A 19,191-nucleotide genomic window follows, 5' to 3' on the forward strand; every position below is an offset into this window, starting at 1 on the left:
TCGATTCCAACTGTATTGGACCATCTGAAACAAATCGGCAAGGTAAAGAAGCTGGACAAGTGGATACCACATGAACTGAAAAGCTATCATCGATAAGGTTGTGAAGGGTTTCAATAGTGTACTGTTCATGAGCAGGGAAGGAATAGTATTATAAGTTTCATTTCTTTTATATGTGTAATGACAGAATAGATAGCAGTGAATGAAATTATTGTATCGTATCCAGTATTGATTTTAAGGCATTGGCTCACAGGTCTAAGGGCCCAATTCTCATCTATGTATATTATGACTTGTTGTCAATAAATATATTGTATAGGGCTCAGTGCATTGATTTGCCCAAGGGCCTATAATAATGCTGCTAAGATAGCCCAGATCATATCCCTCATTGGAGATTGTTTCCAAGGTCTTTATTTGTAGAAATGGTGCTTATATATAGTTCTGTTTTTTGTAAAGAGATTTGCATTAGAAGCATTATCAAAAAGTTAATGTACGTACATATGTACATATGTATGTATGCATGCATGCATGTGCACACATGCACATACCTTCAATGTATACAAGAGTACGTGACTAGAATGCACGCTGATGCACAGGATGTAAAATAGAAATAATGTGATGACAATGTCAGTGATGGAAGCAGCAGCAGCATATAAGGAGGAGGAAGAAGAATTGTAAAACTCTAAGAAACCATAAGTATTGATAAAATGAGGTTACATGATGCTAGTTGATACATAATGCGATAGATCTGTAAAATAATCTTCTGATGCAAGAAATGAAAGATGAATAGAGACCATAGGCAAATAACTTTGACAGAAGGCACTCATTCCAGATATGACTGAAGTCTTTGCTGATGTCAAGCTCAGCAACATTTCTTTTGCAGGAAATTTGTAAAATGTGAGAAATCAGATCTCCATTAGACCCAGTTCTATTAAGATTATTACACTGGTGTTACTGAGTAGCATGATAGGATATGATTATTTATGACTACATCGACATTTTTGAAATATGAATGAAAAGCCAATAGCTGCGAGATTCAGTGACTGCTCTTCTTGGGGATGGAATTCTTGGTTACAGGTTTTTATAAAGAAAGGAAACTTGAAGTATTTAGTGAGGATTGGATCTAGCTAAGAATAATATCAGAACTAGCTGAACTGGCATTACTGTATACATATAATATCTACGTGTGGAAGTAAAGCAAGTGGGATGGAGAAGGAGAGTTAAGGATTGTCTTTGTTATGCTTAGCAGAAATGGTTTTGGCAGTAAATGTAGATACTTCATCTGCAGGTGTATTACATGCAGAGTTATGTTGCTGGAAGAATGATGGCTTGTGGGATTCTGCAAAGTTTGTTTCTTACAGTAAGACACCAGAGAGAACTTTATTGCAATTTGGGAGGTAAGGGAATATTCATTGCTCATGTTATACCTTTCACAAAGGCACCTTTCATATCTTTCATGATAGTCATCTTGATTGTGTTGCTATAGTGGGTGCACTTAGGTGTTTTGTGGATGTGGGTTTTGGTTATGCAACAGTTATACAGTGTGTTCTGGTTTCAGTTCCCACTTAGTTATTTCAAATAAGTGTTAAGTGTTACTTACTGTTACCAGAACTACATAGAATTGATAGAGTACTGACAAATGAAGTCACTCCAATTTTATCTTAACAGGATGCCTAGCTCAGAGGTCATGGAATTTCTCCAATTTGAGCTACTGCTTCTCTGCACTGAGTGGGGTCACAGCTCCAGCACTATGGACCTGTGATTAGAATGTCACAAAAAAAAATTACAAGATGGATTTTTCAAACCAAGCCAATTGGCAGGAAACCTAGGAATAGACCGAGAATGGGATGGTTGGATCCATTATTTCAATTGGTTATGTTTGGGAATCCAGCCAAAAAGTCTAATGATGATTGCTTTTGACAGAACCTTATGGTGGAGGTGCCTGAGGACTCTACTCCCATGCTCCTCCCACAAATAGTGGGTAGAGAAGATGGATGGATGGTTCTTAATTAAATGAAATTAATAATTTCTTTGCCAAATAAGTTTATTAAGAAGAAAATTTTCATTTATGATTGATATTTATTATTTGATGTATGTACATTTAATATGTACAAGTTCCATTTACAAATACCTCTTTGATATTTTCTAGTGATAAGTGTTACATATATTATTTAATATATTTATATTTGTGATCTGTTTTAATCCATATTTAATTTTTATCAGTATGCGATCTTAAATGTACTGTCTTCTACATACAGCTCACATGTTAAAACCCTTTAAGTCTTACTAAAGGTTATTTCACACTTTTAGTTTTCATGAGATATTCTATGATGTGGGCAGAATGAATTTTAAATGACGCTGAAGCACTCTTTTTTGTAACTATTCTCTCAAAGAAACTTTCTCATCTGATACAGAATATTTCTCTGCAAATTATTTATCTATAATTGGAAGCCAACTTGAATTAAGATTAACGTACACAATCGAGGTTTCGAGTAGATGGAAATTGTTAATATTTGATTTGCATGTATGTGAAAGAACTGAGTTCTCTAAAAGACTGGAATGTAATCTATTTGATCCTTGAAGAATGCCAACAACTGCTCAGAATTGTAGTGAAGTACTGCTTGACTTTGAAGAAACCTCCTTGAAGCAATTTTGTCGGTATTAAGAGTTTGAGGCCTCCAGACAAAATCACTTGTAAGATTCAGCATTAATGGTGTGTGAAAATATTTTAAGTAGGAAGTTTATCATGTGTCAGTAATGTCTAGGAAGAAGATCAGAGAAATATCATTTGGTAAAGGTCGGTGACAGTAAAACTGGAAGAGACGATGATGGCTTGAAGGGGAATAAATTTTAAAACAAACAATCGAGAATTATATAGAAAAATTGTGGAGCTTATTATAGGAGACTTATGCACATTGTAAGAAATGGAGCATTTTACCATTAGATTATTATTATTATTATTATTGTTATTATTATTATTATTATTATTATTATTATTAATACTCTTTTCTCTGGTAGTTTCATGTGAGTTTCTGCTTCACCACCTGGTAAACCTCTGTACTCCTAAAGAGTGTACAGTAATGCATTCTTATTTTTGTGGGGATTGGCTTGTTGTTGTTATTGTTGTTATAATTATTATTATCATTAAGGCAGTGAGCTGGCAGAATTGTTAGCACACTTGTCGAAATGCTTAGTGGTATTTCATCTGTTGCCACATTCTGAGTTTAAATTCCACTGTGGTTGATTTTGCCTTTCATCCTTTTGGGGTCAATTGAATAAGTACCAGTTATGCACTGGAGTCAATGTAATCAACTTACCTCCTCCCACCAAATTTCAGGCCTTATGCCTATAGTAGAAAGAATTAAGCCGTTCAATGGACCCCGAGTGGCTGAGGCATAGCATTGCAATAAATCCATGATCCGATACTTGCCGGAACATGAAGGGAAAATAGTAACTGATCCAAGACAGATGTGTGTGGCCTTTCAGTGGCACTTTGCTCAACTGTTTGGGAGCAGCAGTGAGCCGGATCGCAGGATGGATTTCATGTTCTACCTCAACGGGCTGAAAGAGGCAGAGCACTGTGAAAGGCCGATAACAGCCTTTGAAATATGGGAAGCAGTGGCTAGCTGCATGAGGGGTTGTTGGACTGATCCAGCTGTCAACTGAATCCATTGTGAAGATTGTCTTTAACCGGAAAGGAAAGGTTGTGTTTATATACCTGGTAGCCATGGCAAAGTGGTTGTATGGTGGACCAAAATTGAAGAGGCTGAAGACAAACACTTTTCTGTTTGGCCAATCCTTGATCAACTTCTTCAAGTTTCACTTGAAAAGAAAAATAAGGGTAGAGAGGTAAGTGTTGTTTTCTAACCAGTTTGCTGAAAGGTGGATAAAAGTGGCAAGAATGGTGCAAGTGAATGGGCTTACCCTGAGCATACACCTGTAGTTTGGAAAAAGGTAAGGAAAAGAAAAAAGGCACCTGCCCCAAAAGTCAGGGTACCCATGGTTTTTTTATGGGTTTTTTTTTATGAGCAGCCCTCAAACATCTCCTCCCTATTGAGGATTACACATTGTCGATTTTTTCTTTTTATTTTGTTAGTTTTGTTTGCATGCATAACCCTCACAACAACACACATACACACAAACATACACACACACATTCTTCGTTTTGTCCTGTGCTGTCTATTAATGTGTTACTTAATGTAAACCCTTGTGGTTAATAAAGAAATAATAATTATTATTATTACTTCTTTTTATCTCAGGTTTTGTTGGGGCTCCTGGAGTCTTGCATGCATAGGGGGCTTGTCAACTGTAGCCTACAGTACCATGCTATCTGTTCTATTCAACTATCTTATACTTTTCTGTTTATTCTGGCTGTGCCAAGGAGGCAAACTTTTTGTAACAGTTCTACTGGGTACTCTATTCCGATTTCCTTTATATTCCTATTATTATTATTGAGTGAGAGAGCAGTGCATGCCATCAAAGTGACACTGGGGTACAAATATACAAAGCCCAATATACCCATCATGACTGCCCATCTGACAAGGGTACACCAGGCACATGCATCACAACCACATGTGTGTGACTTGGTTACCTCATATCAAGATAAACATCACATGACCTTGCAGGTGGGGCCCAGTTAGAATTTTCCTCAGATCGAGTAGCCCATCCCATTCAAAAGATCCCTGAATAAGGTTTGTTTAAGGATGTTGAATGAAACACCTATGTTTCCAGAGGTGATTTATTCAAATTCCAAAGAATTGTTCTCAACACATGGCTATGATGTTCCCCTACTACTCCTGCTCATGATCAGAGATGCACATATTGTCAGTCACTAATGGACATGCTCAACTGGTTAAGGTCAAGCAACTGACAAGCAAATCTGTAGTATTGAGCTGATGAAGTTGATTTGCCTTTCATGCTTTCAGTGTCCATGAAATAAGTACCAGTTGAGCACTGGTGTCAATGTAATTGAGAAGCCTCCTTCTCTCATCAGGACCTACTTCCACCATGTGCCTATAGTAGAAAGAGTTGTTGTTATGCTTCATAAGGCGAGCTGGCAGAAACGTTAGCATGCTGGGCGAAATGCTTAGCAGTATTTTGTCTGTCTTTACATTCCGAGTTCAAATTCCACCGAAGTCGACTTTGCCTTTCATCCTTTCGGGGTTGATAAATTAAGTACCAGTTGCGTACTGGAGTCGATCTAATCGACTGGTCTCCTCCCCCAAAATTTCAGACCTTGTACCTAGAGTAGAAAAGAATATTTTTAAGTTCAATTTTTTTTTTTTTGTTAGAATATAGCTCTTTCAGTTTTAATACATGCTTTTCCTAATGCCTAGCTCTTATCAAATGATAAGAGTAGAAGTGATAAGAATGAAATTATTAGCTGTGATGTGCCAAATGAAAAATGACAGTATCTGAATTGAAATCATTTTCTTGGCATGTAGTGCTTAAGTAGAGTACAGATGTAACTTATCTAGTTGGCATAAATATAATTTGGAAAATCAAATTACTATGAATATAAAAGTTGTCTTAGAATTTTCAGAATGTTCAATTAAAAAACAGTTACATCACTTTTTATGCTGTTTATAAACATCAGCATAGTTATAATTGAGATGAAAGCTTCAATATGTTTTATTTAGCAATTACATACAACCAAAAATTTATATACTTAGAAATAGTACCTTTGAAAGCTATATAATACTTTTCTACAATGTATTTTTTTCATATTCATAAATAAGACTATTTTACATATAACTATATAGCATTCTTTGGCTACTGTATTTCTCTTAAAATATATTGTCCTTCTTTCAATTAATTTTAAAAATAATGAAAACTTTAATAAAATAAATTTGTCTTTATTAACCTGGTATTTTGGAACATAAGTTACCTTGAAATTTTGCTGGGAGGTTTTCATTTAGATCACTTTAAAATATGAAGTTTGTGTTATCAAACCAGGAGCAGTTTCAAGCAGGTTGGTATGAAAAAGGTGACAATTTTCTGAAGATTTTTCTATTATACCTTTGAAATATTTTATAAAACATCATCAGCACACCTTGTTTCGGTTGCTATTGTATGTCTCTAGAATATTTTGACATAACTTTACTTATCTGTACTCTAGGTATTGGTATATCAAATTGGGAAAGTGTCTTCTACTATAGCCCCTGGTTGATCAAAGTCTTGTAAATGGATTTGGTAAATGGAAACTGAAAGAAGCCCATTTTAACCTAAGTGTGTGTGTACATGTATGTATGTATTTGTGTGTATGTGTGTGTGTGTGTGTGTGTTACTGTCTCCTTACTTTGCTTTCATGTGATGGTTGTAAATGAATGCCACCATCATGCAGTGTCTGGTCATGGAGAATATTACATTGCTTGGAAACAAGTGAGGGTTGGTGACAAGACGGTATCTGGATGTAGAAAATCCACCTCAACAAGTTCCAACCAACCCTTGCAAGCATGGAAAAGGGGACATTATGCAATGATGATAATGATGATCTATATACAAGGTGGTATCAATAAGTTCCTGGACTAGTTCTGTAGTGCACCAACAGATGGCAGCACATCGTTGCATGCACAGTAAGAGCTAGCAATGACCTTTATGAGACAGTGTACCAAATGACGTTGTTGTGTTTGCTTCACAAGTTGTGAAATTTGTGTTTTTGTGATCACATTTAGTCTGATTTTGTCATGGACAGGAAGTTGGAAAAAAGAACCAACGTGAAATTTTGCATTAAACTTGGGAAGTCTGCTACAGAGACATTGAGCAAGCTTTGGTAAGCTTACGGCGATGAGGCAATGGGTCATACACAATACTTCAAGTGGCACGGACACCTCAAAAGTGAAAGAACATTCCTGGAAGACGATGAGCAATCTGGAGGACTTGCCACTTGTGTCACCCCTAGAAATGTGGTATTGTGCATTGAGAATTTGTTCCCCAGAGCCAGACCATTAATTGAGAATCCTACTGCAACGTTTTGAAGTGTTTGAGGGAGGACATTTGATGAAAATGACTGGATCTGTGGAGCACGAAGCACTGGATTCTTCATGATGACAATACACCCTATTACTGAGCTCTCCTCGCTCATGAATTCTTGCCAAAAACAACATGGTATTGCTTCCACACCTGTCCTATTTGCCAGATTTAGCACCTGCAAACCTCCATTTCTTCCCCAAAATGAAAATGCAGTTTAAAGTTCATCGTTTTAACACCATTGTCAAAATCCAGAGTGAACTGCAGAAGATCCTCAACTTGCTTATTGAAACGACTTTCAGGCCAGATTCCAAAAGTGGCAGGAATGCTGAGACTGCTGTATTCTTGTGCAAGGTGACTATTTCAAAGGAGATGATGTTAAAACTTAGGTAAATAAATCATTTTTTATTAAACACTAGCAGAAATACCCGGCTTTGCCCGGGTTAAAGAGAATAATGAAATCTAAAAACGCCGTCTAGACTACGCAACCCTCAACTGTTAGTAGCTACGATACCATATTTCTACGTTAATAACTCTCCAATCCATGCCAGCATGGAACATAGACATTAAGTGGAATGCCAGTCTCTCATCTAGGAGGGCCTTGAAATCAATGTTACCAACTGGGGACTATGTGTGTCGTAGTGATAATAAAAAGACCCAAAGGAGGTCTGCAACGAAATAATTTTACTCAACACTTTTCAAGTGAATCAGTGGAGGCAAAGATGCGTCTCATTTACTTGACAATTTATGCACCACATTGCAGAAATCACAATGAAAGTATATCTGAAGGGGTAGTCTTACACTGTTGTACCGTTGAATTACAAATAATGCTCATCTGTTATGTTCGGGTTAAAATTTCATCAACATCAAAAATATATGAATTTTCATGGGAGTTATGGCCGTTATACATAGAATATAATTTCCAAATTTCATAAAGATCCGTTCAGTACTTTTGACGTAGTTTTGGATAAGAAAACAAATGACTAATGTGTGTGTTTGTGTGCATGTGTTCGTGTGTGATGGGTGTATATATGTATAGATATCTGTATGCATGTATATATATGTATATATGTGTACATATTACATGTACATCTATATATATACATCTACACATGTGTATACATATACATGTATGCATATAGATCTATATCTATATATATATATCTATGCATATACGTGTACATATACATGTATATGTATACATTTACATCTCTTTCTCTCTCTTTCTCTCTTTCTCTCTTTCTCTCTCTTTCTCTCTTTCTCTGAAAGTATCTGTCATTACAGTATCGAAATGTGATTGTTTCAGTTAGTGGAATAATGTGTACATATACATCTGTATGTATACATATACATCTCTCTCTCTCTCTCTTTCTCACTTTCTCTCTTTCTCTCTTTCTCTCTCTCTCTGAAAGTATCTGTCATTACAGTATCGAAATGTGATTGTTTCAGTTAGTAGAATAGTTTCATTTTTAAAGTGAAAGTATTTGACATGAGTGTTTTTGTTTCACTTTTGACATGTAATACTTAAATAGTGGAGGAGATATTATGTTGCTGTGGGCTCGAACTCTGCAAGAAGTTAAAATTTTTTTTGACTAAAACACAACTGTAACCCTAAGTAAGGCATCTGTAAAATTTGAATGAAATTGGTTGCGTAGTTCTCGAGTTTTAGGGATTCACACAGACAGACAGACAGACACACATTCTCATTTTTATATACATAGATTACTAGTTCTGGAACTTTTTGATACCACCTTGTATACACACACACACACATATTGTGTCATGTTAACAGCACTGGTGCTGATGCCTCATAAAAAACATCCAATACACTCTGTAAAATGGTTGGCATTAGGAAGGACATCCAGCCATAGAAACTCTGCCAGAAAAGAAAATGGAGCCTGCCACAGCCCTTGACCTTACCAGCTCCTATCAAACCATCCAACCCATGCCAGAATGGAAAATGGATGTTAAATAATGATGATGATGATGATATATAAATTCGACGTAAAAGCACCCACTACACTCTCGGAGTGGTTGGTGTTAGGAAGGGCATCCAGCTGTTGAAACTCTGCCAAATCAGATTGGAGCCTGGTGTAGCCATCTGGTTCAGCAGTCTTCAGTCAAATCGTCCAACCCATGCTAGCATGGAAAGCGGACGTTAAACGATGATGATGGTGATATATATATATATATATATATATATATATATATATATATATACACACACACACACACACACACAAGGTCTGATCAATAAGTATCCGGACAGTTGCCATAATAACGAAGTTAAAGTATGCTGATGGAAGCTGCTTGGCACAGATTAACCTTAATCTCTGCCATGCATGTGCACTAAGTTTTAACATTCCAGCTCACTTCTGCTGTTTACAGCAGTGCTTCGAAGTAACATGATCGCTGCATTGACCACGACAAAGAAAGTTGTCATGGTGACACCTGCTCAGAGGCCTATGCAAAGTTGCAGAAAGTGTATGGTGAAGAGAGTATGAGTCACACACAAGTGTACGAGTGGTTCAGACGTTTCCAAGATGGCCATAAAAATGTAGATATTGACAAACGTTCTGGGTGACTTGCAACCAGCAGAACTGAAAAAAACATTGCAGATGTGCTTGCAGCTGTGAAAGGAGATCGTCAAATCACCATCCATGAGTTATCAAATGATGTGCAGATTAGTTACAGTTCAGTTCAGTCTATTATCACTGAAGATTTGGGTATGAGATGCATGTCTGCCAAGTTTGTGCCAAAACTGCTTTCTGCTGACCAAAAAGACACTTGGGTTTCAGTTGCACAAAATCTCCTTAATGGTGTCGAGAACAATGAAAACTTTTTGCAAACTTTGCACAGGCCTCTGAGCAGGTATCTTCAAGCTTTTGACAAAATTTGATGCAGATTCTCTGCTCAACTTTCTGTCATGTTCAGTGTGATGAACACACCCTAGACACCTTCCTTTCATGCACTGCTGTAAACAGTGGAAGTGAACTAGAACATTAAAACTTAGTGCCCATGCACAGCAGAGTTGAAGGTCAATCTGTGCCAAACGGCTTTACTCTGTGTGCTCTAGCTTTGTTACTATGGCAACAGTCCAGATACTTATTCATCAGACCACGTATATATATATTTGTTTTAAGCATGTAAATGATTGTTTCTTGAAGAAGAATAAGCTAGTGTTCTGATATAATTTATCAGTTGTTGTGTGAGAATATAGTATAAGGCAGTCAGTTGTAATTCTAGATTAAAGCTGATTGCTTATTGGATTTTTTATAATATATATATATATATATCTTTTACTTTAGTATAATATTAGCCTGACACTTATAGTTATTTGATATCTTATTTGCCAAACAGTTCAAGTTGTAGATTTTAATATCTGATTAATTCATCCCTGACATGAAGGATGCATGACAAAGCTTTCTAGATAGCAACTGTGTATGTAGCATTTTTTTGCGTTCTGATTAAAATTGTAGCTTGAATTAGGATTTAACTAATGATAAACGAGAATGAATTTAGCAATTTCATTGTTGTTGGCAATCATAGTGAAAATATATAGAATTTAGTTATTGATTTCTTATATTGGGTAGAAAAGCCTCAAATTTGGAGAAAAGCAACTGTTATTGATCCTGTTCTTTGACTGGTTCTTTATTTAATCAACCTCTGAAGGAGTAAGGACACAGTTGACCTTGATGGCTTATTCTTCCTTTTTGAGCTTACTATGTAAAGTCAAATTTGAATGTGCAGAAAACAGCTTCCGTTACATGCCAGGGGGAAGAACTAGAAGTAGTTGATAGCTTCCGTTACCTAGATGACCAAGTTAGTAGCGAGGGAAGGTGCGCTGAAAGTGTAGCTGCTAGAATAAGAATAGCCTGGGCAAAGTTCAGAGAGCTCCTACCTCTGCTGGTGACAAAGGGCCTCTTGGTCAGAGTAAAAGGTAGATTGTATGACGCATGTGTGCAAACAGCCATGCTACACGGCAGTGAAACATGGGCCGTGACTGCTGAGGACATATGTAAGCTTGCAAGAAATGAAGCTAGTATGCTCTGCTAGATGTGTAATGTCAGTATGTATACATGACAGAGTGTAAGCGCCCTGAGAGAAAAGTTGGACATAAGAAGCATAAGAGAGAAGCAAGAGAGATGAGTGCACTAGTATGATCATGTGCTGTGTATGGATGAGGATAGCTGTGTAAAAAAGTGTCACACCCTAGCAGTAGAAGGAACCTGTGGAAGGTAGATCCAGGAAGACCTGGGGGTCGGGTGGTAAAGCATGACCTTCAAATGTCAGGCCTCATGGAGGCGATGATGAGTGACTGAGACTTTGGAGATATGCTGTGTGTGAGAAGACTTGGCAAGCCAAGTGAAACCATGGCTGTGACCTATTCCCGTGCAGCATAACCAGCCCATTTAAGAGTACCCTTCAATCATTGGGCAATAAACTGTGCTTGTGAAGACCTGTTGAGTCAAGTGAAGTCATTGTCATGGCCAATGCCAGTACTACCTGACTGGTACCCATGCCGGTTGCATATAAAAAGCACCATTCGAGCATGGTTGTTGCAAGTGCCGCCTGACTGGCTCTCATGCTGGTGGTACGTAAAAAGCACCCACTACACTCTTGGAGTGGTTGGCATTAAGAAGGGCATCCAGCTGTAGAAACCTTGCCAGATCAGATTGGAGCCTGGTACAGCCTTCTGGCTTGTCAGTCCTCAGTCAAACTATCCAACCCATGCCAGCATGGAAAGCGGACATTAAACAACAACGATGATGATGATAATATATGTATATATGACAGGCTTTTTACAGTTTCTGTCTACCAAATCCACTCACAAGGCTTTAGTCGGCCTGAGGCTATAGTGGAAAACACTTTCCCAAGGTGCCACACACTGGGACAGGACCTGGAACCATTTTGTTGGGAAGCAAGCTTCTTCATACAGTCATGCCTGTGCCTATATGTTAACAAAAATATTTAAAATATTTTTTTTCAAATCAGTTCAAATGATTTCTCTTTCCTTTTTTTAAGTTTTTTTTTCTTTATTTTCTCTTTCTTCTTTCAAATTCCACTCCCACTCTTTATCACCCTCTCCTTTCCCATAAAAAAAAAACAACACACGCCCATAGATTTATGCGTTGCAGTTTTATATGCTCAATTTCCATGCTCTGTTGAATTTTAGTGTTCCAAAAATATATATTGTTGCAATTTTATGTCCACCCTTACACTAAAATGTCATCTGTGAAGTAGCTATGATTGACTGGAGCATGTAGGCGAAACACTTGATGTATATATAAAACCAAGTGTTCTTTATTATTTTGTTTCCTGTCACGTGGATCTGTGTTATTGAGCTATTCAGTTTGTTTTGCAGTTCTTCAGACCAGACAGAAAGATTGTAATTTTATAGATTTGTATGTGACTGTACTGTGTTGTAGTTGTGTCTCTAAAGTTAATGGCCTTTGTCATGTTTCACAGCCAATTTGAGTGTCAGCACCTTGGAAGTTCCTCTCCAAGGCCCAATGGGGTTGAGTAGACCAACTATTGCCTACGAGTGCAAGTCACTCCTCTCAACAACAGTGATATTGTGCAAAGGAAAGACAATACTAATACAGTTTGGCACCATTGTGGTCACAAACATTGTTGGTCAGAACACATCCAGAACAGAAACAAAGTATCCTGTCTGACATTCTAAAAATTCTGCTGCTTTGGTACTGGGATTGGTACTTCCAGTTTCTAATATATTAACTCTTTTTTTTTATTATATTTTTGTTGAAATATGTTGCCTTTAAATAAATTAATGAAGAATTTTGTAAAACAACTTTGAAGAAACCATGCAAGAATAGACAATCATTTGGCTTGACAACTCCTGTCAAACTCCTCATCCCATGTCAGCATGGAAAGTTAAATGATGATGATGAAGGGATGGTATTCTTCTGACAAAAAGGAACAGTCAGCATTTATATGCTTGTGTGTGTGTGCTTGCATGCACACACACACACACACACATTCTGTTTGAATTGAAATTGTAATTTAGGTTGCGGTATGTTGTGGGTAGTTGTGAAATCTAGAACACAGTTTTAAGTGATTTGTGAATTCTGGGGACATTGTGGCAAAAAGCTGGAATCTCAAGTGGATGTGACATGAGATGGACCAACTGAACAAGAAACTTACTTTGTTCAAGATTAAGATCTAAACAATTGTTTGCTACTGTATTACTTATAGCCTACTTATGTTGAATATTCTCTAACAGCAGATCTGTCCTCAATATATTTATATGAAACGAAAATCTTTGTCGGTGACAACTCTCCTTGTCATCGTCGTTGTTGTCGTTGTTGTATTGCCATCATCATCATTTAATGTCTGCTTTCCAAGCTGCAATGAGTTGGACATTTTCACAGGATCCAGTGAGTCACACGGCTGCATTGTGCTCCATGTTAGCTTTGCATTCTTTCTATGGCTTGATGCCCTTCTTAACACCGACCACTTCACAGTATGATGTACTGGGTGCTTTTTTCCTTCTGCTGGCATTATATATATATATATATATATATATATATATATGTATATTAGGGTGATGCAAAAAAGGGGTAAAAATTTTTTTTTTCAATTTTCAGGGAGACACCCTCCTATTTTATTCATATTCCTAAGAAAGCATTGTATGCGAAATTTGGGGTTGAAAACGAGAAAATTAGAGGTTGCTACCAAGTTTTAAAAATAAATGTATATCAGTTTGTGCTCAAAAATATTGTTTTGTTGATATTTTTGCCAAAACCAGTTTGATATGTACCTAGTTAACCTAGTTTGAAAAAAAATCGATGACATTCTAGGTTTTAGTATGTAACGAGGTGCAGTGTATAGCGTGTTAACTTTTTTTTTTGTGGAAGTTTCCCCTGTAGGCACATCATAACCATGTATCTAAGTTTATTTTTGTTTTTTGTGAAGCAAGAGTAATGTTTTCTTGTTTTTGTTTGAGAGTGATGTCCTGTAACTTTTAACAATTTGAAGAAGGTATTGCTTCTTCATCATTGGTTATCAGTTTGTTGCATTCCTCCATCAGTCGTACACCTCTTTCCACAATCTCGTTTACCTTACCATTTTGAGTCCAAATGCGATATCTTTTGCATTCGCATAACTTTCATCATCATTCCATTCTTCAGCATCTTTTTCAAGAAAGGTGCAAGGCACTTCTAGGATTTCAAAGAATCTTTTTGTGTTGGCAGTGACGAAAACCTGCAGTTGTTTCTGACCAGCTGATTCAGGATTTATTGATGCTCATTTACTCGGTTTTGAGTCAACTGGTTTCTGCAGAGCATGCTTAATTTTGTTTTTTGTTTCATGCAAAGCAGCTGAATCAAAAAATGCAAGTGCCACAGGTTCCTCAGAGAGGTACCACAAATGTCTCAAAAACTTATTGAGTGCATCACTTGATATTTTGTCATCCTTTTGCGTGTAGAGCTGCAGACTTTGCACAAAATGCAAATCTGAATGGGGTGGGGGCGCATGAACTTTTGGATGCTAGGTACCATGATCTGATGTATATTGCAGCTGAAAAGCAGCAAACATCTCTCAGTCCTTTTTCTCTCTCTCAGTTAGTTTAAACTGAGATCTAAGCATCCAAATTTTAATGCAGTAAATTAGCTTGGTCATCGATTGTGCTCTGTGATAAGCTCCAGGTGCTTTAAAGCTGATTCCTGACTTGGGGGTACTACTGAGGAAAATGAGCATTATCTCAGGCAATTTCTTGTAGTCATCATGAGGCTGCTTGAGCAAATTGAATGATTTCTTCAGCATCAGATTTTCTCTGCAATGTTAGGGTCATCTGTTGTTGTTTGGTAATTGTTCTCGTCAATTTCCACCCACTTTGCTTTGAATCTCTTAAACAGTTGTATGTCAGGACGGTAGAAGATGGCAAGGAGACAGAAAATGTACAATAAATATAAACTGAAAAATAACCATATACAAAATGTTCAGTGGATGGTAGCAACCTCTAAAATGTCTTCAATTGTGCTGAAATTTTGCATGTTGAGTTTTTGCACTAAATTAAATAAAATTAGGTGTCTTCAAGTTTTTGAAATGATAAGTTATTTTGCATCATCCTAATGGATATGCATGTGGGTGTGGGGTTGGAGGGTACTAACAAATGTAGAGTTGCAGAAGTTTTAAAACTGATTGTTCTTTTGTCTATTCATATTCTAATAAGATCGTGTCATCTAACAGTGGAATATTTGAGGACATTTTATTACTTTATTCATCCACATTTATTTTTCTTTTATCTTTCATGCTATCACTCAGTCACATGGAAAAGGATAACAATAAATGACAAATAAATAAATAAATGACAAATAAATAAACAAATAACATTTTACTGCTGACTTTATTTGATCTTTGGAACAATGACGTGGAACAGTGTTTCATATGAAAATCTCTTGTATTGTTATATTGTGTTTATTGTTACAATGTACATATTAATCCTTTTTTAAGAAACAAAAGCATTGAAATTTAGAATTTTCCTACTAATTATTTGTTTCTGGTTGTTGTAGATTTCTTAAAAAAAAATAATGAAATTTTGTTTTGAGTCTTTTGAGAAAATATTGGTTTCAAATTTCAGCACAAGGCCAGCAGCTTTGGAGAAGGAGTTACTTGATTATGTTAACCCCAGTGCTCAGCTGGTACATATTTTATCAACCTCGAAAGGATGAAAGTCAAAGTCAACCTTGGTGGAATTTGAACTCAGAATGTGGAGAGAGACAAAATGCCACTAAGAATTTTGCTTGGCATGCTAATCATTCTGTCAGCTCACTGCCCTCTTTTGAGAGAATATTAACTATTATTAGGACTGTAGAAACAAACATAGCCAAGAGTGCTTATATAATTTATAATTAGAGTATTTAATTACGTTTTGTTTGTTTCTGAGTTTGCTGCATTTCTAGCGCCACTGTCATCTTTATCTTTCATTTGTCTGAATTCATAATTCTTGGTTCTGTTGATTTTGATCTTCCTTACATGAGTTAGTTGACCTTGAGCCTAGTCAAAAAAAAGACCAAACAAACATTGAATATACATACATATGTACATACATTGGCACAGGTAAGCATGTGTTGGGGTAGGCTTGAAAGTTTGCTCTCTAACCACATGGGTTTTGATTCAGTCCCACTCTGTAGCATTTTAAATGAAACCAAAATTAAGAAATAGTATTTTCAGAAATTGTTGGTTAGAAACTTTAATGTTGAACCTGTTACTTATATACTTGTAGAAGATGGAAAAACAAATCAGTTCTCGAGACTATGCCTTATCAGAAAGTAATAAAGCCATAAAATCATTAGAAATACATCATGCCAAGTCTTTAACTGATCTGAAGGCTCGTATTGTGAGATGTGATTCTTCAATTGCCAAGCTGAATTCGATTCAAAAACAATGTAATGATGCAATCAAATTCCAAACTGACTGTGTAAATAATTTAGAGAAAGAATTAGAGAAACTACGTCATGAAACGGAATACAAGGTAAAATACTCTTCATTCACTACTAATCTACCTTTTGTAATTGATTAAATAATTTACAGTAATTTAACCCTTTAGTGTGTAAACTGGCCATATCTGGCCAAAATTTTCTACCTGTTTTAGGTTTAAACTGGCTAGATCCTGCCTCTCAAAGCTATAAGATAACGCACAATTAATTCCAAGCAACATATATCAATAAACATTACATTTGACAGAATAATTTGAATGCTAAAGGGTTAAAAGCTATATAGTTCAGACATGTGTGTGTATAGTAAAGAAGTTTGTTTCCTAACTACATGGATGATTTGGGGTTCAGCTCCAATGCATGACACCTTGGGCAAGTGTCTTCTATTATAACTCCAGACTGACCAAAGCTTTATGAATGGATTTGGTAGACAGAAACTGAAAGAAGCATATTTTTGTGTGTGCATCTATGTGTGTATGTATGTGTGTGTGTGCATAGCTGTATGTGCATGCATCTGTGTGTATGGTTGTTTCTCTGTGTCCTGACATCTTTTCATCACAATTTGCTTACATTTCCCTTCAGAACTGATAATGATAGTTGCTGAAGGCAGCTTGTTGAAATATAAATTACTTATGTGCCTGGGTACAAACTCATTTACGCAATGGGTACAAGGTAGATGGCCAGATAATAAATACAAGCAGCGTCATTCATCTCCAATATTCTGTGAAAACATGTCTGGTCATGGGGAAATATTCCCTTGCTAGGAAACAGGTGAGTGGGTGGTGAAAGGAAGGACATCTGACTAGAAATTTTACCTCGGTGAATTCTATCTGACTCATGCAAGCAGGGAAAAATGGATGTTAAAATGATGATGAAAACAATTATGAGGATTTTGTTTTCGTTTTCTTTTCTTTTTTACTTTTACATTACCAGTTTTTTTTTTTTCTGTTTACTTTTGTAAGTTGTGTTCTTTTGATAAATAAAGAAGATTAAACATTTAATAATTCATCAGGATTTGCTTACATCCTCTCTACAGAACTTGCCAATGATCGTTGCTGAAAGCAGTTTGTTAAAATGTAAACACTTATATGCTTAGGTACAAATTCATTTACATAATGAGTACAACGTTGATGGCCAGGCAATAAATACTAGTCTACTGGTACTCTAGTAACTAATGTCTGGTTACATTAGAGCCAGACTATAACATAATCAGGCAATGCTTGTAAGTACAACCAATTTGTTGACAGACTAAACGAATCCATGGTATGTCTACTGAACATCCCATAGATCACTCCCACATATTTTATCAGTTTCATTTGTATTGTATCTTCTTCATGTATGCTGAGATGACTGAAGTTACCTAGCAACAATATGTGCAAAGATGATGGATGAGTTTATTACTTACCCTTATTTGGAATATTTTGTTCTACTTGCTTCAGTCAACATACCTGAATACTTGATGGATGTATTCTCATACTTAAGGCTTGGGAGATATTTATTTTGGAATTAGAAAGATTGTTTATTTGTAACATTAGCGTCTCCAATAATTTATTCAAAATTATGCAAGTATAGTTTAGAAAAAGAAAGTTGTAAAAAGAGAAAAATGAGGAACGTCCTCATGTATTTGTGTAATTAGTTCATCAGCTTTTATCACTGAAATGTTGAATTTGGTGTAGTGTTCCTCAAGTGGTAGTGGTGTGGTAGTGATGGTGTGGTAGTGGTGGTGGCAGCAGCAGCAGCAGCTATGAGGATTGAAAAGGGGTGAGAGGCAGACAAATTCTCATGTTTAATAAAATGAAGATGATTTTAATTGTTTCAACCCATTTTCTTATATTCCTTCCTCTTGAAATACACTTTGTTTCAATTAATTTTGTAAATAATAAAGAATTTATTAAATTAAGTAACTTTGTTGTTATTAAAGCATATATTAACATTAAATTTTGATGGAAGATCTTAATTAAGATCATTTTAAAAACAAGGAATTTGTACTGTAAAACCATGGACAGTTTCAGGGAGTTCAGTATCAAAAGAGATAAATTTCCAAACCCAAGGCAAAGATATAAGAGTTATATCAATACAAACTCTAACAAAGATATAAGTTATCTGTGCCCAGCGTCGCCGCACTTGTGCCCAGCATCGCCGCACTTGTGCCCAGCGTCGCCGCACTTGTGCCCAGCGTCGCCGCACTTGTGCCCAGCGTCGCCGCACTTGTGCCCAGCATCACCTTCCTGGCACTTGTGCCAGTGGCATGTGTAAAGACATTTGAGCGAGATCGTTGCCAGTGCCCCTGGACTGGCTCTTGTGCGGGTGGCACATAAAATACACCATTTTGAGCATGGCCGTTGCCAGTGCAGCCTGACTGGCCTTCGTGCCGGTGGCACGTAAAAGCTCCCACTACACTCTCAGAGTGGTTGGCGTTAGGAAGGGCATCCAGCTGTAGAAACTCTGCCAGATCAGATTGGAGCCTGGTGTTGCCATCCGGTTTCACCAGTCCTCAGTCAAATCGTCCAACCCATGCTAGCATGGAAAGCTGACATTAAACGATGATGATGATGATGATGATGATGATGATCAATACAAAGTCTGATTTAGTAAAACAGAGCTAAAGTTTCAGGAGTATGCTTATACCATCTTTTAAGTTGTAGCTCCAGATTGATGTTGCTCTTTCTCTGAGTTCCAGTCATGTTAACTGCTCGAAGTATGAATAGTATAACCTTTTGTATTATTAGTAAGTGCATTTATGTACCGTAAAGAACTTTATTATCATGTT

The 19,191-nt window shown here is 36.6% G+C and overlaps 1 protein-coding gene across 2 annotated transcripts in view; it reads left to right on the plus strand.

Moving 5' to 3' along the window:
• LOC106872738 (protein FAM81A) overlaps positions 1–19,191 on the plus strand; it is a 120,232-nt gene that overhangs the window by 35,522 nt on the left and 65,519 nt on the right. For both annotated transcript variants that reach the window (XM_052976000.2, XM_014919821.3), the window contains one exon: positions 16,211–16,459. In XM_052976000.2, coding sequence (XP_052831960.1) covers positions 16,211–16,459 — 249 coding nt within the window. The remainder of the gene's footprint in view (positions 1–16,210; positions 16,460–19,191) is intronic.

Source organism: Octopus bimaculoides, chromosome 2 (genome assembly GCF_046866305.1).
Source record: "Octopus bimaculoides isolate indiv1 chromosome 2, ASM4686630v1, whole genome shotgun sequence".
Classification (NCBI taxonomy): Eukaryota; Metazoa; Mollusca; class Cephalopoda; order Octopoda; family Octopodidae; genus Octopus; species Octopus bimaculoides.